Here is a 21,669-nt window from a genome sequence, read left to right on the forward strand (position 1 = left end):
ATTCCTTTATCTCAACACCTAAATATAAATAAATACATTCAATATTTTATTTACTTGCTTTTCAAATAAATAAATACAAATATTAGATGACACAAAAATGGCTTTTTAACATTTTTGTTTAGCCTAGTTTTGTTTATTTGTATAGGATCTGGTATATATTGTTGAATGTTATGGCTTATTTATTTCCTTAAATGAGAGACTTAAGAGCTTAATTTCAGATAGGAGAGCAGCGTAGTTCAAACAAATTTAATTCAGTGATTTAACGAATTTATTACATTTAAACTAAATATTTGATTTCTAAAATAAAAAGGAGCGATAAACGCATTTGTGCAACCACTAACGCCTTTTCATTTCAAAGAAATATTGCCCTGCCAAGCGAAATAAAATTGGTCAGACTTTAGGATATTTTATCTTTCGTTATTACATTTTTACACTTACTTTTTTCACTATATAGTGCCAATTTTCTCTCAACTTTATAGGGTATATTACAGTTGGATCATATTCATATAAAGCATTGCTGTATGCTTTGCTATAGGCTCTCCATATTGACCCTATAGCTTTTGCTTTATGGTGTGAAGACAATGACGAAGCAATCAAATTGTTATTTTAACAAAACAGCCCATAACAATAGGCTAATGGCTATGAAATATCTCCTCCCCCTAATAAAAAGCACTGGTGGCGCAAAAGGTTAATTGAAACATAGAGTTTTCCCCTATCAGCATTAACTTTCTTCTAAACATTTGCTTTCGAAGAAGCCCCTTAGTTAACAACTGTTTATTTTTGGGGGGGTATCTGAAAGTTTTTCAGTGAAACACTTAATAAGTTCACACGTCACATCCATTTTGTTGCACAATCTCTTGTCTGGGCATTACCCAAAATGGCCGCTGTTCTGTTTGAGGGTTCGAGAAAAATCACATCTTTAGCTATAGCTGAATTGCATATAATGACGTTGATAAACGTTATTGAAATTCTTTTAAAAACGCTCTATTGGGACTTTTCCTGTTGTATTCTATGACTGAAAGTGATTGGAAGCGTTTAACTGCTTTGTGACTTTGAAGAACTTCCTCTGAAATGACAAGGTCTACAGACAGCCAGGCGATGTTTCATGTTTCGAAGTTCAGCCTTTAAAACTGTGCTCGAAGCTCTTCTTCTGACATCAGTTAGAGCAATGACCTTAATAAGACTGTTTTATTTTTCTTCTACATTTGGTGTGCTTATTTAACAGACTGGTTAATATGGGTCATCATGCATATTCTATAGCCTATGCCATTTGACTTCGGGGTGATAACGCAAATAGCCTGACCAACTCTTTGCGTATCATAAAATTTAGGAGAAAGTTTTTCCCCCCATAAATAATCTTAAGGCTTCTATCAAATATCAAAAGGTTGCAAAGCAAGGTTTCCCGATTAACAAAATGTTTTTAACCGAGTACATGCATGGTCCGATGTTAAAAAATATGAATCCATTAAATATATATATATATATATAACACCCGTGATATAATATTAACATTTATCGCATGATCAGTTTGAGAAAATGTTTGACCAAATTTTGAACATATATGAATACAAATAAAACATTATACAATAAAAGTGGTGTTATTACTAAATTATCAATTAAATTATAAATAATAACTTAATAATAATTAAATTCATATTAATATATAATTCTAAAAATAAATAATAATACATTATTTATATAATAAATTATATATAACCTAGATTATCTCGTTAAGGGGTTGTAAGGAATATTTCATGTAGCCTGAACGAATGAATGAATGATAAATAAATAAATAAAAATAAACAAACAAATAAATAAATGCAACAGAACAAACATGTGAATACATTTAAGGACATCATCATCCATGCAGTATTTTTTGAAGATTAAATATAGCCTAATAATTAAACAATTAGGCTACTTATTTGATTATGAACACCATGATTCAAACTTATTGAAAACCAACAAAAGGAGGGCAAAATTTAACTTTAATTTGACTAAAATCTCTATGTGTCACATTATCAATACTCCGTTTAAATTGTCTGACATCTGTATTTGTCACCGATTCTACTTTCTGTAGAACTTTGTCTAATCTTTTTTTTTTTTAAATAAAATTGGAACATTGCTTCAGAAATCTTGAACATAAAGAGACAAAATAATTATATTTATATATAGTAAAATATTTTGCACTTGTCTATTCTATATCTAAACTCCTATATTCGCTATTCTATATTCACCTATATTAGTAGGAATACTAATTTAGTGTAACATTTATGAATTAAGGTTTTGTTTCTTCAGTGCTGATCGACTCTAGTTAAAAATGGCAACTTTGTTAAGCTGATTTGTAATTAACCAATACACAAAAATAAAGGTTCCCTTTAGAGCCAAAATAGAATTTACAACCGGATGTCAGACGAGAAATTTGAGTTTTTAGAGTTACTTGTGTTTAAAGAACGCAGAAACCATTCATCTGTGACATGAACAACTTTTTTATATCAAAAAAAAAACCCCAAAACAAAAATACAGTGAAAAACCTTTTAAAGGGTTTAAATGGTTAAGAGCGTAATAGCTGTAAAATCATGTAATTTAAAAAAAGTTTAAGGAGGTTGTGCTTCCTCATTGCTTTGGAAACTATATGGTTGAAAGTAGATTTCTTTCTGTATTTTGTAAAACAATATGTGACTTTTTTCTAGTAAAGGAACTGTTTAAGAGGAGTAACTTATAGCTAAGGTTTATCTTCCAAAGGTGTCTGGCAGAGTAACGGAGCTGCAGTCGCTCGTCAGAACTGAGCCTGCCAAGTGGACAAACAGCTAGGCTACAGAATATATGTTATGCCGCTTAACAAATAATGAGGTACCTGCAAGCGGTATTCAGTTTGTTGAATAAAAATCAGTATAATGAAGCTGTGCTAAAGCCTTTTAGAATTCTGCCTCCTCAAGAATCATTCTAATATATTTTGAAATATAAAGACATGCAGCGGTAGAAATAGCCTACGGATGCGCTGGATGTGTCGCCCGACAAACGTCTACCAGCAGCAGGCAGGACTGAAAATGCGGACACGATCTCGCTTGAGTCGTTAACAACCATAAATATGCGAGTGCTTTTATCCTGGTTATATGTCAATAACATAATGCAGAACAGCAAGTATATAGGCCTTTGCGTTGTGTATCAGTACTGTGTCTCATTCTCCGACAATTCAAGTCCTGAGATCAGCTGACGCGCTCATGTGACCAAGGCTAGCGAGTCTGCTCAAAATGGAGTTGTCGGAATCAGTGATGAAAGGGCTTCAAACCCTGGCCGAACCAAATGTGTTCGACCTGAAATCATTTACGATATTCACGGAGGTCGCATTCGACAGTCTGGTCTCCTCTCGAAGCGAAAGCGTTCTAGGTAAGATGGTTGAGCTTTTTTTCTTTGTGCTGCATTACTTCCGGTGCTTTGCAGACAAGAAGGAAGTCGCGCTGCGCCGTGTCTGTTGCTCATGTTATTTTCTAAGGCTTCACATATTATATATCACCTAGCCCTAAAGCTATGCAAGAGCTGACAGACCAACGCTATCCTTGCTTGTGGCTTGCATACTGTGTTAACACAGTATAGTGTAATGAATCCTCCGCTTAGCCGTATTAGCTAAGCTAATAACGCATATAACGTTAACACGTATGGTGTGACCGATGAATTCTTCTTTAAGAACTGAAATGTGTACTCATGAACATTTACTTAATTGGTTATGGTCAAACGCAGGCAAACGTAGCCTGTATGTCTTTCATCTAAGTAAAATAGTTGTTAATACCTCCTCTGCGCTAGTTATCCGCTAAGCATGTGCTTTGTCTCCTTTTTTTCGCTTATCTACGGTTTACCTCAGTTTGTATTTAACGCGCTTAATTGGCATGGCAAATAATTGTACGTTTGTATTGCCAAATCATTGTTAGTTCAGTTGGCTCAGTTCAAAACAACTCACGTACGTTTCTTGTAAGCTCTCTCTTGTTCTCTCTCACGCACGTACAAAAACTTCTCTTGAGAGCAATTTTTCATCTCTCGCAGGTCACCCAGAATTGAGGCACATCGACCAGACTACCTTGAAACACTGTCATACCGCGGCAACGACCTTTATTCTGGAATGCGTTAAGCAAAATGCAGATAAATCAACTATTGGGTAATATGATCCGAAATGGTCTTCTGAAGATTCTATAAAACTGTTTAGCATTTAAACACTTTTCCATTCTAAATATCTCCTGTGCTCTTTTAGCGCATGCCTTGAAGACGGCCGATTCCAGAATGAAAGAGTGGATACATTTTATAATTCATTCCAGGTAATGTTTTGTATGCCGATGATCCGCATCCTCTGAATGAAAGTACAGTTGCACTGCAGCATATTAAATGTTTCTTTTCTTTTAGAAACACAAGAAAAATGTGTTATCTTTGTTGTCAAGGTGAGAAAATGTGTATATATATATATATACATTGTTTACCACAACCAGTTAAGTAGTGACTTTTTCCTGTTCTGCAGAGTGTAATCATGCAAAATCTGTGTAACTCTAATGGTCACAGCGATAGTTTATTTATGTATTTATGCTTCTCAGCACTGATACATGTCCTCCCCATATAACGGATGCTGAATGGCGTCTTGAGTATTGTATAAAGGTACATTGTTTCTTTAAGTTAGTGTTTCTAATACTTAATTTATTATCATCTCATAAACATTGTTTTTCTCGGCAGAATAGTCATGTGCATAAAGTCAATCAGCCGTCATACCTGATTTCCTTAAACACCGAGGTATGTAATACATATAGCTATGTCCAGTAATTGCTGTTGTTGTTTTCTTCACTTTGAATAAACTTCGGTTACTTTTGCAGAGGGCTGGCGCTTCTTCGGAAATTAATTTTAGTTGCACCATGGACCAACTTCAGGTATGTATTGTGAACGGCAAAGCTGCATGATCATTAGTGAGCCATTAGTTTGCTTTACCCTCAAGTAAACAGTATTAAAGACACGTTAACATGACATGATTCACATCGCTGATCAAGAGGTTTTTTAAGGCCTGGGTAAAATGTAAGGTTTTATTATTTGAATGTTTCTTTAATCCTCCATCGAGGTCACTTTGTCTTCCTACAGTTCCACATTTTGTGGGTCATCCTAATTGTACAAGAAGTCCTGGTCTAAAGAAACATACAAGCGCAATTGAGACCTGAAATAAATTATTAAACGGTTATCTTTGGTTTTTATTATTATTGACCGTTAATTGATATAACCTATTGATTCTATGGTAAGAATGGCTAAGCTATATTGAAATGTCAGCTTTGGGTTTTTGCCTCTGTAAAAGCCTGCTTGGCAATTTTATTATCTTAGTCATTACACAGATGCCTGTGTTTGTTGTAGGGGTGACACAAAGGTGAATTGTCCAAAAGATCAAGTCATAAAATTCTCATGCACTCAATCATGGTCACAATCACGTAACAAATATCCCAGCGGCTCACTTTTTGAATCGGCCCACAATTTTAGCAAACTGAAACCAGAAGGTTGACACAGCGTATAAACGACAATTATGATGAAATCGAATTGACGGTCCATAATGTTATTAACTGTTTGTGTAAAACTCAAAGCTTGTGAGGGTTACGATGACAACCAACTGATTATTTTGAAATGAAAGAGTGCTTTGGCATTTAAGGCAATACCGCATAACCTGGATGTGAGACTAGCCTACATGAACAGTGTTGCAGCATAAGTTTTGATTTTATATTTAGCTCAGAGAGACAAATTTGACTTGGTAAAATAATGGTGGGAAATAACATGTCCACGCATTTTCTGATGGATAAACTGGATTGTTTGAATTGTGTCTAGGATTTGGTTGGAAAAATGAAGGACGCAGCAAAAAGTCTGGAGAGGGCAACCCAGTCTTGATTCCTGGATCTCTAGATTTCGGATGCCAAGGATTAATGAGCGTAACGTGTCTTTCCTTCAGGACGCAGTGCCCCATCAGTTTTTTTCTTTGTTGAATTCTTCTTGCATATATCGACTAGTATTCTGTAGCTTCTTTTCATAAAATGTACAATAAAAATCACTTTGATATAAGTTAACCTGCATTTGTGTAATTGTTTTAGAGCTCAGTCAGCGGTCTTTGTTGATAAACGCATGTTTCCGAAAAAAAAATCGACATTTAGTGTCTGACCTCTGGATCCCGTTACTGAAACAAACAACGCATTGTGTCTATATATATTATAGAAACTAAAAATTCTTAAGGTTGAGGGCCAGGACAGGTTTTTATAGGCTAATACGTTGAAGTTAATTAGAATATGCGGAATTCTTGTGTTACTCTGCAAAACTGTTATTGAGTCATTTGTAGCAGAAAAGATAGCACTTATTTTCTATGGGAACTCCCGGCGATAAGTGGAACGTGCACAGATTTCTTACTGCCCTCTGCGTTACATTCACCACCATGAATTAATTTAGAAACAGACTATCGGTTAGGTAGTCTGAACATGTGATTGGCTAATGTATGAACTGCTTCCTCGACGCCTTTGCGCTATTTAGTTTAACCGACTCTATGAATAGACCATCTAGGTGACTCAGATTTTATGGTAAATTGATCATGTCGCCGTTATGAATTACATTCTTCAAAGCTGTTGAGGGATAGAGATAATTTTGCAGACAAAAGTAGCAAACGGTTCAAAGCTGATCTACAAGAACCTATTCTGTTGTGTAAACCTCACAAGCTGGACCGCGATCAAACAGACTTTGAAACGCAATTCTTTGTTATTTGCTGAACACGAGCAGCGCTGAATACACCGACACATATTCCCAGACCACCCTTAAGGAATTAGATCACGTGATGCACGGGGCGGTCGAACTACAAGCCATTTTGGGGACGGTGTCAGTTTCCACTGAACCATCAGCGCAGCATTTTTCGAAGAGAAGACTGAAGGCGCTAGCCTAGAGAAAACGCACATCAGCCTGGCCGTTTTACTGGCGGGAGGTCTACATTCAAGAGCGCTTACAAATCTGCAACCGAGCACAGCACACACATCGACAACTGGACCTTTTCTAATTTTTTTATTATTGAAATGCTCCCTGCTCCTCCGTTCTCTTATTGCAATTGACAGCGTCTGCAGCCTTTTTCAAGATGGCCGCTTGGCTCGTATTCATTTTCTACTGATCGCCTCCTAACTTTCATTGTCTAACCACCTCCAGACTCGACTATTCGCTCCAGCTCAGTAAGGTATGTGTTCTGCGATATCTTCCCTTACCAATGTCCAATTTCACACTCTGTGCTCTAAATGCATCTGTGTTTTTGTGAGCGTAAAATGGAGACGTGTGTTAGAGTGGATGCGGGAACTGACAGGCTCGCGTACGCAACACTCGCTCCGTCTCTCCGCGTGCTTATAAGATTTTAGTTATTTTATCTAGTAATATCGTATTTTGTCTGCGCGAATGATTCCTGTTTTGTTGTATGTTATTCAGTTATGGACATCATTATGTTCGCTTGGCGTATCTGGCTAAATGAAACGGTTTAGTTAATAATAAATCCTGATGTGCACGCGAAATCGGGTAGAAACGGGTCGCATGTTCATGTGAGGCTGATTTCTAAAGGATTTTCTGTTTGCTGTCTCATCGAGCAGCTAGCTGATTTTATAAATATACGATCTGTATGATGTTTACGACCGGATAAACTAGTTGTTTTGCTGAATTATACCTATTTGTGTGTTTTCTTAACTTAAATTTACACGGTAACCTAAACGTGTCATGTTGTCGGATTTACAGAACAAAGCTTTCAGCGGTTGACAGCAAACATTCACTACACTGTTGATGTGTAGTTGATTAAACAACACATATTTATAAACTCGGGTACTTATTTAACATATTTAAAATGTTTTAGTGGTTTCTTTCATTTCTCCAAATGACCTGAAGAATGCTTCTCTAGATACCCTGGCGTGCACAGGGGTTTGTATGGTTCTTATATCAGTTTGTTGGGCTTTGACAAACACATTTGTCAAAGTACTGCACTTTACCATTCAGACAAAAAAAAAAAGCTCAAACGATGCGTTTTCGCTTATTTATATACCTACTATAATGTAGGCTAAGCCTTCCTGTGGCTTGTCACGTCAAGAAGAAAAATGTTTTAATATTTGCTTTTAGCATTTTTTTATTAATAAGGTTATTCACTTGCGCATGTTTTTTTTATTTAGAAACCGCAATTTGTAGGCTATACCTGAGACTTGGGTTCATCATTTTTTAAGTTTAATATCACTTCTCTGACTCCCTGTAGTTGTGAATGTCAGAGCTAAATTGAAAGTGACGTGTTATTTATAATATTGATGACTTTAACACGGTCTGTCAGCATTTCGAGTATTCTCATCTGCTTAATCAGGTGGAATTTCATTATGGTAGGCTACCTGTATTCATCGAAATAGGCCAGACAGGGCTTTGTAAACTCGGCACTTTCTCACGTGTAACAATTCATGTATAAGGGTTATTTGCTCCTTTTGACAGTTATTTATTCTATAGCACCACCATCACCAGAATGCTTGTTTAGTCAGAGTTCAAAAAGTTTGTGGTTTTGTTTTTATAACCAACCGAAAGGCTTGTTGCATGAACAAACAGCACTGCATCAGTTCTACGCGACTGGTGGATGTTTTAAATAAATGTTAGATCATGAACGCCTTTATTTATTTAATAAGCAAGGGCACAGGTTTACATTTTTCCTCTGTAGGTTGATCTGGGCTTGAAAGTTGTCTTATAGATGTGTATATTCATCATATGTTTTGATACCCTCTTAACGTGAAATATCAGAATTAGTGTCGGGTGCTTGGTTTTCTCGCGTGTTCTTAAAATCGTTTTGTATCGTCTGATGGCTTAACTTCCAATTGTCATACCTAGATGACATCACCCTTTAATGCATGCTTATCTTACAGCAAGTTACATAATCTTTAAAACGCATTTTATAACGAGTACTTGCACTAACCTACTTTTGGTATGCTTCATCCAGCACGAGTTTGAGAACGTAGTTACTACTTGAAAGTTATTATTTACTCTGCTCGTTTTCCCTTGGTTGTGAGCTCCTTCAGCACTTCTCTTCGCCTCTTAGTGAATGCCCCGACGTAATAAGGCGTTTCAAAAACAGGATTTGTGACAAACGTAAATAAACTTCGTACATAGCAACGTATGACGACGATCATGATGTCAAATGGGTATCAGTTTAATGCAAGGTGCATTCATGGGCAATGAACGACTGCAACATTAGTGATCCATGCAGGAGGAAGAGAATGTCAAAGCAAAGCCAAGATCAGCATCATCGTCAATAACATGAATGTTCAGTCTTTTAAGATACACTGTCATTCTGAAAGGCCGTTATAACATGTTTAATGGGCGAGATGTTTATTTTAAATCGAAATTTGCGCGTTCACTGCGTTCTACGCGGAACGTTCAGTTTCAGCTTCTTGGTACGTTGCCACGTAACGCAGCTTTAGTTGCTATAGAAACCGTAAGAAGTGTTCGTCACGTAAAGTTCATTTACGCAGACTGTCCTCATAACTGATTCAGTATATTATGGTGCGTTGTGCAGTGTTATGTCTTATGTAGTGTGTAGTGTAGTGAATCTGACTTTGCAGCGATATAACGATCGTTTACATCGCAATCGTGTCGTTTCACAGCCCTGAAGACCCGTGTGTAAGAAATGATCTAAAAATTCTGTTATAACGTAAATATACGCAACAGCCCATAATAACAAAATGGTAAGGTCTCAGGTAATTAAGTCCTCATGATTGTTTTCATTGGCAGTTGTTTATAGTTACAAATCTTTATCATATTATTTTGATGCACCTGCAGGGTCTTTTCTGTCCCATGACGATGCATCGTACAACAAGGATCAAGATTACGGAGCTCAATCCCCATTTGATGTGTGTCTTGTGTGGTGGATATTTCATAGATGCAACGACAATCATAGAATGCTTGCACTCATGTGAGTATGAGTTGTGCTGCTCTATTTTTCTATATCTATAATAAATCATGCAACATACCCAGACCATGCTTATCCTCTGACATTTTGGTCCTCAGTTTGTAAAATGTGCATTGTCCGGTACCTGGAAGCCAGTAAATACTGTCCCATATGTGATGTACAGGTCCACAAAACGAAGCCACTTCTCAATATTCGGTAACCTTTAAAATCACTGTCTGTTCCAGCTTTCCACTTGTTGTAAATAGTTATTCATAGTAATAATGAATTCTGATTATGCATACATCTGACATCTTGTTTGTTTCTATTTCAAATGCTGTATATTGTCTTTTCTGTTCATGCCTTTTAATGTGAGAATTAGGAAATAACATGAATTTGAGTTGGTTGCAACAGCATTGTTTGAAGTGCAGTTTTTCCCAAAAAAAAAAAGAAGGTTTGACCAACACCCCTCCCCCCACAGGTCTGACAAAACTCTACAGGACATTGTATACAAGTTGGTTCCTGGTCTTTTTAAAAGTAAGTCAGTCACTGTGAAAGATTATTTTTATTGCTTGTAATTATTTACACATGCTTTGATCTGGAAATTTCTTTTTCTGTGCAGATGAAATGAAGCGTAGGAGAGATTTTTATGCTGAACACCCATCTGTTGATGGTAAGTATTTAATGTACCCAAGTAAATAAATTGGTTTTGTTAGGATAACTGTTTGCACAGACTGTGTTGTGTAACTGTTCGGTCTAATTGTTGAAATTTAAGCTATGATTCATCATTTTTTCCCCCCAAAGCTGCAAATGGATCAAATGAGGATCGAGGAGAAGTTGCTGATGAAGACAAGCGAATCATCACAGATGATGAAATTATCAGTCTGTCAATTGAGTTTTTTGATCAAAGGTATGTTTACATATGTCTGTATAAGTGATTTTTGCTGTTAGTGTATCTGTCTGTGCTTTTACAAGAGTTTTAAAAATGTGTACACAAATCTGAAGTGGCCATTTTCTAGTGTAAAGAGATTTTATTTGAAACATGAGAAGTTATAATTTAGTATTTCATTTACAACAATTGTACTATTTATTGTTCAGGGCCCAACAGCAAGGCAGCACAGATGAGAGGCAAAAAGAAGAGGTAATTAAGAAGTGCTTGCTGATGCTGAAAGTCTTTTTTTCTCTCTCTCTGTAATGATGGTGATACAGATTACACCAATAGTAAAGTGTATCTGAATAATATATTTGTGTTATTTATTTTATTTTTAACCACACAGGTTAATAATAAAAGATACTTACAGTGCCCTGCTGCAATGACTGTGATGCATTTGAGGAAATTTCTGAGAAGCAAAATGGATATACCGCCTACTTTTCAGGTAATGTGATCTGTGTTATTGCAGATGAAGTTTTAGTTTCTGGCCTTTTTTTTAAAATCTGTTTGTTACAGTGGAAGTTTAGTAGTTCAGTGTTTCATTACATAATTTTATAGAAAAAGGGGGTATTGTTATTTATTTGCTGATCTTGCATAATTCATTATGGTGTGATATTGAGTGACTGGTGCTTGTTTTTTTTAAATATTATCGTTCTTTGTTCTAATAGATTGAAGTTATGTATGAGGATGAGCCTTTGAAGGATTACTACACATTAATGGACATTGCCTACATCTACACTTGGAGAAGAGTAAGTTCTGACGGTTTTTTCTGTCAAATCTGACTGCTGACTGTTACTTTACACACTTGGTCTTAAATCTCGAAGTAAGTGAAATATTCAAGCAGGTAATTTATCTATCTTTCGATAATTAGTTAATTTGTGGATTGAGAATTTGAGTTGCTCAGTATTCACCGTTCAGTAATAAGGTGCCTTGTGTTATTTTCGCACTTTCCGAAAGAATGGACCACTGCCTCTGAAATACCGCGTGCGGCCCAGCTGTAAAAAAGTGAAGATAACCCATCCACAAGATGGCGTGAACAATACAATCCGCTCTGAAAGCGATTCAGCCAGCGATAAGGCCAGCAGTCCCGCTGGAGTTCCATCCACCTCCTCACCTCTACCGAGTCCAAGCACACTGGTTCAGCCTTCACAACCTCATTTCACCCATATTTCCAATCCTATTAATGGCACGACGATGACGAGCCCAACTCGACAGTTCACCTATGGCAACAAAGTGCGAAAGACGGCGCTGAACGGATCTTCCACATCGTCTGGATGATGAGGGACTACACGATGAAGCCAACGCCAGATATATTCCAGCTATTTCCATGCCAACGTAGTGTCATGTAGATCCATTTCTTTTTGTCATTATTATCAATATATTATACATGTAACTTTAACGTAGTGGAAATGGCGCACTTCATTCACATTGCTGGAATTTCGAAGTTTGCGTGAGAACGTCAGAGGCCCATTTGATTGCAAAGTGGAGCGCAGAGCGACGGTTGTGGCCATTTCAAAATGCAGAAATGACTGAATTATACCTACCTTTTTATATATATTTTTACTTTCGGTCTACAGTTTCCCTAAACAAACTGCGTTATCTGTTGCTTGTATTTTACATGTGTATTTTAATGTTCTTTAAAAGCATGATAAAAAGCCTTTACTTTTGATATTAGTTTGCCTTTTCTGGAGTAGTTACTAAACATTCCTGGTATATTCTGGCCTTTAATAATGTATCAAAGAAAGGCATATATATAGTTCAAAATTAAAGGACAAAATACTATATTAGGTCTGCGCGTTAAAAGGGATGAAGAAATGCAACGTTAAGTTGTAGTCGGCGTAATCATTTTCATTATTCAAAGTTCTTGGAAATTCAAGTTTAATCTTTGCAGTTATTGTACGATTTGCTCCACTGTGCCGGTTCGGGTCCCCCAGTTTGGTCTCGAGGTCATGCTCCAGCCCTGTATATCTTTCAGACTGCATTCAAGCGATTACATACACGAATTTGTCAGAAGACAAACAGCCACTGTTATACCCCAAACTTCTTATTCTGGACAATATTTTGATGTCTTCAGTGTTCATTGTCTTATTGGTCGATTGTAGACTATTGACAGCTATTGTATTGTGACTGTTGCACAGTATAAAACATCTAAATAAAACATTTTACACTTTCAATCGTTTTCTTGCGTTTTAATGCTGCTTCGAATCATACAAAGAGAGAGAAATCTACATACACCTGAAAATCTTCATGAATTTGCACAATATCCGAATATATTTATTCAGACTTGTATGTAAAATAAGTATTATGGTGAACAAACTTGATGTTTTAGTATTTAAGAGACCCTTTATCCTTTCCAGTATTAGCTCTTCTCTCAGTAGACATTAAACTTAAAGAAATAATAATAAAGTGTGGTCCAGTAGAGAACAGCCGAGTATTTTTATTTTATTATTTTTTTTGACGCATAAAGACAGCCTACATCCTTAAGCGCGGATGGCAGTATATTAAATGCTTGTGCGGTAAACTGGTGATAAACGTGAAGAAGTTAATCTGATTAATTCAAATCCTTTTGACCTCATGTCTGTTGCGAAGAAGGTATTGTGATGCAGGTGCTGACTTCACCAACTGTAGCTCAAATAGATGACAAGCTTATAAGTAGCCTGTAAGTACTCAGTCAGACCTTTTTGTGCAAAGTAACGGAGAATTTGTCGGTGAATCTCTCGAGGAGTGCTTAACTGAATGGGCTACTTACACTGAGGTAATGAAAGCTATTTATTTTAACGGGGTATGCAGTTCATCTCTTATATGTTAGTTGACAGTTTCAGTAATAATCTGGTACGTCGACATGGTCTCCAAAGACTTCAGAAATCTTGAATAAGGCAGTTTCTCAGCACATTTAATCGGTGCTGGGACTTGCATAGTCTGACTGAATATCTTTCAAGGCTGTAATCTTTCTCTCTTTTTTTTGCCCACTTAGCCTGGCAACGCGTTAGTATCTTATAAAACTAATTTGGACCTATAACACTATAAATTGCTTATGTTATTATAGAATAAACAAGACGTAAGAAAATCCCTACCACCAGTGATGTTACTTAGTAGTGAATTTAGAGGTGGAAATGAGCAAAGGCTAGAGGACATGTTTTACATTCAATTTGTGACATTCAAATTCATCTCTTTTTAAAAATGAAGAAAAATGTTGAGAAAACAGCTTTTTCCAGAAATCTCTGCTCACTTTGACTTGCCCTGGCTGATGCTGAACCGTTCGAATAAATGTAGGCCTACATGTTCTTAATTACATTCAACAGCATTTAAACAAATTTGTTGAAAAGCCTTGCTCATTATGAGAGCATGTCTTTGTTAAAAGTGACATTGAAGTTAATGAATACAGTTTTCAGCTTTGAGCTGGAGTTTAAAAGCCCGATTTGTTTGAAATGTTTTTTTTAACTCTTTTTTAAATAGAGGTGTATAACCTTAATAAATTGATTACTTATCCAATAATGGTCCAGATATAACAATCTAAATGACAAGCTTATATATATATATATATATATCATTTTAGGCCCATATAACTAAATACAGAATAATTTCTAAAGTTTCAAGTGATTGGCCAAACACTCAAGTTACAGGACAGAAAGTGCGTGAAATGCATCATATACGCCTAGAGACAACAAGAAAATATGAAAGGCAGTCGGGAAATTATGAATTCATAACTATTTGGTAGCCTGCCCAACTTGCCGCATTATTAAAGTTTGAAGAGGGTTAAACAATAATAAACTAGAGCGACAACTCACAAATGAACAATCACGTAGCCTACGGAAAGTGTGTATTCTATTTAACGAGACAAATGTTTGCCTAAGCCTATATCAAGTCAAGTCAAGTCAAGTCTGCTTTATTGTCAATTCTTCCACATGTACAGCACATACACACAGAGAATTGAAATTGCGTTACTCTCAGACCCTTGGGTGCATACAGATAACATAAATACAGATTAAATACAAAAACAAAATACAACTATACAAATAAGGTAAAAATTGATGCACGAACTATAACAAGCACAAGTTGCTTGTTTGTTTATTTAAAGAAAATGTGCGAGTGTGAAGACTAGTAATTACTAAATATCAGTACTGCTGCTGTGACTGCAGTTGTCTCTGCGATAACCATGAAGCTAATGTGGGGGCAGCTGTTCCCTCTCGCAGCTGCTCTGTCCCGATATCCCACATCCATCGACTGTTTTTGGATCTTATATAATATCCCAAACTAATTAGGAGTTATTTTACCTGCTATTACATCTGGACACCAACTGCATGCGGCACTGTCCCTGATTTGAACATATGCGCGTTTCAGCACGAAACATTTGAAGAACATTGACAGCAAACTCACCGGTGCCTATCACTTCCGGTTTGTTGCCAAGACAACGGTTGCACGCCTCCTCTAAACTCAAAGTCACAACAAACGCTCTTTCCTAATGGAAGCTTAAACGTTTTTTTTTTGTCGCAATCACGCAGCTTTTTTGTCGTTTTTGCTCCGATTTGGGATACTCATATAACTATGAGTCAACGACAGATTTTGCAAGGTGAGAAAGTGAGACCCGTTGAAGTAGCCTACGTTAAAAACGTAAAAGGTTAATTAAAACGGCCAGTAGTTGCTTACTGTTCTTAATTTTGCAGTTTGTTGCCATAGTTGTGGGCATTGATTCGTCTTATTTTGTCTACTATTATTATTATTATTATGCAGTGTTTGAGCAGTACCAGAAGGCAAGAACACAATTTGTGCAAACTGTAGCAGATCTTGCAGCAAGACCACAAAATACTGAAACACTTCAAAATGCTGGTGAGTGTTTAAAATTAATATTTTGTATAAGGGAGGTTTCTGCATGAATGCATTTGGTATGGCATTTGCTTGTATATACTTATTATATAATACTTATATCATTTCTAATTTAATAATTTAAATATAATTGTATTTTTTTTTTTTTACAAATTCGCCAAATTCCAACCTTCACATAACTCAAGTAAATTCAAATTCAAATTTCATTTTATTTTATTTGATCTATTTCTTTGTTTGTTTGTCCTTACCTACAATGTTAGAGAAGAAGCGTTTATTTCAAACCGTTCAACACTCAGGACTGATGGGGGCAAAAAAGAGGCCATAGCAAGTGTTTCTTTGTAACTTACAAGGATCTAAAACAATATCTTTCATTTTCTCCCAAACACAGTACAATGAATGTTTCTGGACACAATGTCTTCAAAAGAAGTTACCAAGCTACATTTTTTAAATTAATATTACAGAAATAAGGAATACATACACTCATGCTTATCCTGATCTCTTTTGGAACTGGATATATTTTATTACATGATTTGAATCTTTGAAAGTATATCCTCCCCTCATCTACTCTCGAGTGTCTTTCCACTCCTGTTTTCTCCCCTGCACAAATGTGCTCACTCTCTGGCTTAGGTGTAATGTCCCTTTTGAGGCCTCTCCTTTTGGATGCAGTCCCAACTATTCAGCAGACAGCAGCTCTGGCTCTCGGAAGGCTTGCCAACTATAACGATGACCTGGCTGAGGCTGTAGTAAAGGGAGACATTCTTCCTCAGCTTGTGTACTCCCTGGCTGAGCAAAACGTGAGTTTCTTTAGCTGTGCCTCTCAGCTCTAATTTGAATGAATAGGTTTGCGTTGAGGTGTCGAACTTTAATGCCTACATTTGATTTTGCACAATGCAAAAATTTCCATTAACACTGTCAGTCAAGCAATCCATGCTTATATAATTTACATATTTTTTGCACTGTTATTCTTTAAATGTTTTTTAACAAAGCAAAAACGGTTTGTTTGCACTATTTATTTTCAATGACTTCAAACAGTAACAGGACTTAGGACAGTTGCCAGGTACTGAACATTTACATATTGTTTCATTATGAAAATGTAAAGATCATGGTAGAACAACATCTCCAGATCTCAGACCATGTCTCTTTTGCCAGGAGAAGAATTCTTCAGAATAAGTCAAGTTAATTTATTTACTTGACTTGAAATAACAGAATGATGCAAATCAGGCAAATCCAAATTCTGCTATAATGCAGCTATAAGTGTCAGTATGCAACTGCACTCAGTTCTGTGCTTATTTAGTTCAGTTCAATATCTGTTAAGTTAATTTATTATAAAACAAGTTCAATTCGGTGATAAGAAGACAGTAGTGTGGTTATTCGGCTTAAGTCAGTTAAATTTTGGTTCAATTCAGTTCAATAACAGTGTCAATGTTGCAAAATTCATGAATTATGAACAAACTGGATTCATCTGTTAAGCAGTAGACAATAGTCTTATTATTCAGCTCAATTCAGTTTTTTTATGCTCACCCGACAGTGTCAGTGCTGGCAAATTGATGTCTTTTAGACCCCAGCTAAACAAGCCAAAGGCAACAGTGCCAAGACAGAACCCAAACTCCATCAGGTGACAGAAATTGAAGGAAAAACCAAACACCCTTGGGAGAAACCAGGCTCTGTTGGGGTCCAGTTCTCCTCTGGCCTAAATGAATGGACATGGTGTGATATTGGTCTGCTTCAGCAGAGAAAACAAAACACTATAAATTGGCGGTCCAAAGGCTTTGCTCTAAAACTCATTGTTAGAATGCTATTACGCTGTCAGAGAGGCCTCATCAGAAGTATAAAACACTTTCCACAGAAGGTCCTTTTATGTAACTGAATAATATAGAATGTGATAGATCACTTACTGTTCATTAAAGGCAGATTTGCAGGTGATTTATGAACATTCTAGTGTATTTACTGGTCAATTGCTTTGTCCTTTTCCCTCTGGATTACTGGGATATGAAAGACACAGCGTTTCTATAAGAAAGCTGCAGCATTTGTGCTTCGGGCTGTTGCTAAGCACTCCCCTGAACTGGCCCAGGCCGTGGTGGACTGTGGAGCACTGGACGCGCTTGTCATCTCCCTGGAGGAGTTTGACCCTGGGGTCAAAGAGGCTGCTGCATGGGCAATAAGCTACATTGCCAGACATAATGCACGTAAGTTTGCATAAAAAGGTCATTTTTTATTCTTTCTCACAATTCGTCAATGTTCCTTTTGTTCATCTCTTCTCCTGCTGTGCAGAGCTGTCTCAGGCAGTGGTTGATGCTGGAGTTGTGCCTCTGCTCGTGCTATGCATCCAGGAACCTGAAATTGCCCTGAAGAGGGTTGCAGCTTCCGCTCTGAGTGACATAGCCAAACACTCCCCAGAGCTGGCTCAAACCGTGGTGGACACTGGGGCAATCGCCCACCTAGCACAGATGATCCTAAACCCAGATGCCAAATTGAAGGTGACACAGGTTACAGATTTTGTAATCAGTGACATGCAGGCTTAACTTTTTTTCCTCCTCTTTACAGAGGCAGGTTTTTTCAGCTCTCAGCCAAATCGCCAAGCACTCCGTAGACGTAGCCGAGATGGTGGTGGAGGCCGAGATATTCCCCGCTGCATTGGTTTGCCTAAAGGACCCGGATGAATATGTTCGGAAGAATGTTGCCACTCTTATTCGGGAAATCACAAAACACAACCCTGAGGTACCTACCTACCACATACATAACATAGTCACTAAATGATTTCAAGATGCTTGGATAAGTTTGGAATCTCCACTTTGTCAGCTCTTTGACACCCCCTGTTTAAATAACATGGTGTGAGGCAGCTAGTCTGTAAACCATGGAGAATGTGGGTCTGTTATTTATCACCAGTGCAACACAGGAAACAGACAATTGGAAACCGCATTGCATCACCCCTTTTTTTCACCTGCCCAAAACTGTTTTGCTTTTCTGGTCTGCCTCACTAATTGTTTATCATTATGTCACACTGGCTTATGTGTTTGCTTGTTTGCATTGTGTGTTTCCTACTCAGCTGTCCCAGATAATAGTGAATGTGGGGGGCGTAGCAGCTGTGATTGACTACCTCGGGGACTCCAAAGGGAATGTACGCCTGCCGGGGATCATGATGCTGGGCTATGTGGCTACACACTCCGAGAACTTAGCCATGGCTGTGATTGTATCTAAAGTCTGTTATCACATCCTTTCATAAGCTTGCATGTCAAATTTGAATTTAACTACACATAACTACACAGAAGTTTGGGGTCAGGATAATTTATTTTTTGACAGAAATTAATCCTTTTATTCAGCAAGGATGCATTCAATTGATCAAAAGTAAGAGAGTTTTACATTATTACAAAAAAAATTACATTTCAAATAAATGCTGTTCTTTTGAGCTTTCTATTGATCAAACAATCCTGAAAAAATTATCATGGTTTTCACATGCATACTGAGCAGTACACACATTTTCAACTGTGATAATAATTGTAAAAAAAATGCTTCTTGAGCACCAAATCAGCACAAATGACTTGTGAAAGATCAAGTGATACTGAATTCTGGAATAATGACTGCTGAAAATTCAGACTTGCCATCACTGGAGTACATTACATTTTTATAAATATAAAAAAAGACAACAGTTATTTTAAATTGTAATAATATTCCAGAATATTACTGTTCTTACTGTAATTTGTATTTTGATTACTGTATCTTTGTGAGCATAAGAGACTTCTTTCAAAAATATTTTAAAAATCTTACCAACCCCAAACTTTTGAACAGTACTGAATTTCTCTCATAATACTGATTATGATCGTAATTGATTCTCCACTTCTGTAGGGAGTGCCACAGTTGGCTATCTGTCTGGAGGAAGAGCAAGAAGATCACATCAAAGCAGCAACAGCTTGGGCATTTGGCCAAATCGGCCGACACACACCCGAGCATGCAAAAGCTGTTGCTGTGGCCAATGTGTTCCCTAAACTCCTAAATCTCTATTTGGACACTGAAAGTGCTGAAGATCTGCAGGTCAAGGTGAGCCCATTCTTAAAGTGACTGATAGAGGTACCGTTTTTCATTTTGGTGTAAATGATTTTTTACCACTGACATTTAGATTAGATTTTTAGTAATTGTTGTCTCTTCTTTGCTTTGTTTACATGCTGAAAAAGGCCAAGAAGGCACTGAAGAGCATCCTTCAGAAGTGCACTTATCTACCAGCACTGGAGCCTCTTCTCTATGAAGCTCCCAGCAACATTCTTAAACATGTCATCTGCCAGTTCAGTAAGGTAGCGGGAACTTCATCAACACATTTTATGAGATCAGCATTTGTTAATCCCAATAAGAATAGTTCATATAGCTTTTCTATTTCCTCCCAATCTTACAGGTTCTTCCTCATGACAGTAAGGCACGTCGCTTGTTTGTTACCAGTGGCGGTCTGAAGAAAGTACAGGAGATCAAAGCAGAACCTGGTTCTGCAATTCAGGAATATATCAATGCAATCAACAACTGCTACCCTGAAGAGATTGTCAGGTTCTTACACATTTATATGAAAAATAACCAGTACAATATCAACATCTTTTTAAACCAAAGTGCATTTATAATGCTGTAAACGTTAGTGTGCTGTATAGTTTTAGCTGTTCCACTGATTGGCCCTTCTTTTACAGGTATTATTCTCCTGGTTACTCTGAGACCTTGCTGGAAAGGGTTGACAACTATCAGCCAGTGTGATTTTCTTCACTGAAACACTTGTGGATGCCTTTTTAAAAGCTGTGAAAAGGGAAAATTTACCATACTATTGATAACATCTGTAACATCTTATGTAAAAAAAACTAAAAAAAAAAAACTATTAAAATGTATGTATGCTAGCATTTTGATTTAGCTTTGATGTCTTAACTTGTTTCATGTTTAGAAGCAGGCTGGAAAAAAAACAGGATAAAACATATCAGCGAAGTAGTAGCTAAATATCATACCGTTCATGAGAACCGGCCATATTGCCGATGTGTTGCTTCGTCAATTCGTCAAGACATCTCCCCATAGCATATTTTCATCCTCTTCTACAATCCACCCTTCATTCCCAACAACTCACCACAAGGTCGTGCAGCATTGCTGTCATCGTTATCGCTTCACGGAGCAAAGAGCAGACCGCTCAGTTTCACACTGCTGTGGGCTACTGGCAACATGAACCTCGCAACACGAAGCTCCTCGAACCAAAGGGACTTAATACCCTTGTCTCATACACATCACAGGGTTCAGTACACGGGTGAACGTTGCCTCCATGTCTCCACTGGCGCTGAAGCTTGTTTAGAATTTGACCCCATGAAAATGCGAAAATAAAAGATTGCAAATGTCTCAAGGTTCTTAACAGAGGACTCGCACAATTATAATTATGCCTATACAATTTAGAATATTTAAGAAAATAAAAAGCCTAAAGACCACTGATCTATATAAATGACTCGATAAATATTATAGATTAGTGCTAAAGGCCCTAATAACTAGCGATTGACATTTAACACGTCATGAACAAACAACAACTATTAAAAAGCGAGTAGTCAACTTCCGCGTTCATGTTAAAATGTTTATAATAAATGCCCGCAGAACAGGAACTAACGCTCGAAAGGGAACGTAGAGAACACAAATATGATCGTTACCGAGAAACGAGCCCAGAACATTTGATTTTCATTGGCAATTACACATTCACTTATTATCGCCCCCTGCTGTCTTATTTGTGTATAATGTAGGCTACACATTAAAGAGCAGCTGTTAAACATATGGCAGCCCATTCTTTGTTTATTGTTTCATCTTCTGGTGTCAATCAGATTACTTTTTCAATTGACGTTGTTTGGTTATGCATTGTCTCCATCCCACAGCTTTGTCCAATTCACAACCTTGATTACCAAATCAGAGTTCCAGATCACTTCGGGCCTATTTGAATTTGTATTGATTCAGAAGCCGTTTGCAGGAAATTAATTTGTCAACTTAAATATAATTGAAA

The 21,669-nt window shown here is 37.0% G+C and overlaps 3 protein-coding genes across 8 annotated transcripts; all 3 read left to right on the top strand.

Moving 5' to 3' along the window:
- Positions 1–3,173: 3,173 nt before the first annotated feature.
- On the top strand, positions 3,174–6,071 carry LOC107595153 (COMM domain-containing protein 3-like). Its single transcript, XM_016285490.1, has 8 exons — positions 3,174–3,387; positions 4,039–4,150; positions 4,244–4,307; positions 4,393–4,427; positions 4,578–4,638; positions 4,714–4,770; positions 4,851–4,904; positions 5,836–6,071. Exons 1-8 carry the CDS (start codon positions 3,252–3,254, stop codon positions 5,893–5,895), a joined length of 579 nt encoding a protein of 192 aa, XP_016140976.1. The 5' UTR covers positions 3,174–3,251; the 3' UTR covers positions 5,896–6,071.
- A 490-nt stretch (positions 6,072–6,561) lies between these two features.
- On the top strand, positions 6,562–13,005 carry LOC107595126 (polycomb complex protein BMI-1-A-like). Of its 3 annotated transcripts, none has more exons than XM_016285440.1 (10): positions 6,562–7,210; positions 9,817–9,949; positions 10,045–10,141; positions 10,377–10,459; positions 10,545–10,595; positions 10,727–10,832; positions 11,021–11,063; positions 11,200–11,298; positions 11,522–11,602; positions 11,811–13,005. In XM_016285440.1, exons 2-10 carry the CDS (start codon positions 9,832–9,834, stop codon positions 12,129–12,131), a joined length of 999 nt encoding a protein of 332 aa, XP_016140926.1. In that variant the 5' UTR covers positions 6,562–7,210; positions 9,817–9,831; the 3' UTR covers positions 12,132–13,005. The 3 variants fall into 3 exon arrangements, with proteins under 3 accessions (XP_016140926.1, XP_016140927.1, XP_016140928.1); XM_016285441.1 differs by having other exon boundaries at positions 6,563–7,210; positions 10,404–10,459; XM_016285442.1 differs by lacking the exon at positions 6,562–7,210 and having other exon boundaries at positions 9,873–10,141.
- Positions 13,006–13,507: 502 nt separating this feature from the next.
- Positions 13,508–21,443, top strand: spag6 (sperm associated antigen 6). 4 transcript variants are annotated; one of them, XM_016285443.1, is made up of 11 exons: positions 14,855–15,423; positions 15,585–15,680; positions 16,305–16,471; positions 17,674–17,863; positions 17,949–18,154; positions 18,222–18,395; positions 18,724–18,876; positions 19,521–19,712; positions 19,847–19,963; positions 20,062–20,207; positions 20,342–21,443. In XM_016285443.1, exons 1-11 carry the CDS (start codon positions 15,399–15,401, stop codon positions 20,403–20,405), a joined length of 1,530 nt encoding a protein of 509 aa, XP_016140929.1. In that variant the 5' UTR covers positions 14,855–15,398; the 3' UTR covers positions 20,406–21,443. The 4 variants fall into 4 exon arrangements, with proteins under 4 accessions (XP_016140932.1, XP_016140929.1, XP_016140930.1 ...); XM_016285444.1 differs by having other exon boundaries at positions 17,680–17,863; positions 20,342–21,441; XM_016285445.1 differs by having other exon boundaries at positions 15,400–15,431.
- The last annotated feature ends 226 nt before the right edge of the window (positions 21,444–21,669 follow it).

Source organism: Sinocyclocheilus grahami, unplaced genomic scaffold (assembly GCF_001515645.1).
Source record: "Sinocyclocheilus grahami isolate Dianchi unplaced genomic scaffold, SAMN03320097.WGS_v1.1 scaffold197.1, whole genome shotgun sequence".
Lineage (NCBI taxonomy): Eukaryota > Metazoa > Chordata > Actinopteri > Cypriniformes > Cyprinidae > Sinocyclocheilus > Sinocyclocheilus grahami.

Excerpts from the sequence above, each read along its gene's own strand:
- LOC107595153 (XM_016285490.1), top strand. The coding sequence starts at position 3,252 with ATGGAGTTGTCGGAATCAGTGATGAAAGGGCTTCAAACCCTGGCCGAA. Across the intron at positions 4,771-4,850 it reads TGATTTCCTTAAACACCGAG|AGGGCTGGCGCTTCTTCGGA; the intron begins GTATGTAATACA and ends TTACTTTTGCAG. Across the intron at positions 4,905-5,835 it reads GCACCATGGACCAACTTCAG|GATTTGGTTGGAAAAATGAA; the intron begins GTATGTATTGTG and ends AATTGTGTCTAG.
- LOC107595126 (XM_016285440.1), top strand. The coding sequence starts at position 9,832 with ATGACGATGCATCGTACAACAAGGATCAAGATTACGGAGCTCAATCCC. Across the intron at positions 9,950-10,044 it reads CATAGAATGCTTGCACTCAT|TTTGTAAAATGTGCATTGTC; the intron begins GTGAGTATGAGT and ends TTTGGTCCTCAG. Across the intron at positions 10,142-10,376 it reads AAGCCACTTCTCAATATTCG|GTTTGACCAACACCCCTCCC; the intron begins GTAACCTTTAAA and ends AAAAAAAAGAAG.
- spag6 (XM_016285443.1), top strand. The coding sequence starts at position 15,399 with ATGAGTCAACGACAGATTTTGCAAG. Across the intron at positions 18,877-19,520 it reads TGGCTGTGATTGTATCTAAA|GGAGTGCCACAGTTGGCTAT; the intron begins GTCTGTTATCAC and ends CCACTTCTGTAG. Across the intron at positions 20,208-20,341 it reads TACCCTGAAGAGATTGTCAG|GTATTATTCTCCTGGTTACT; the intron begins GTTCTTACACAT and ends CTTCTTTTACAG.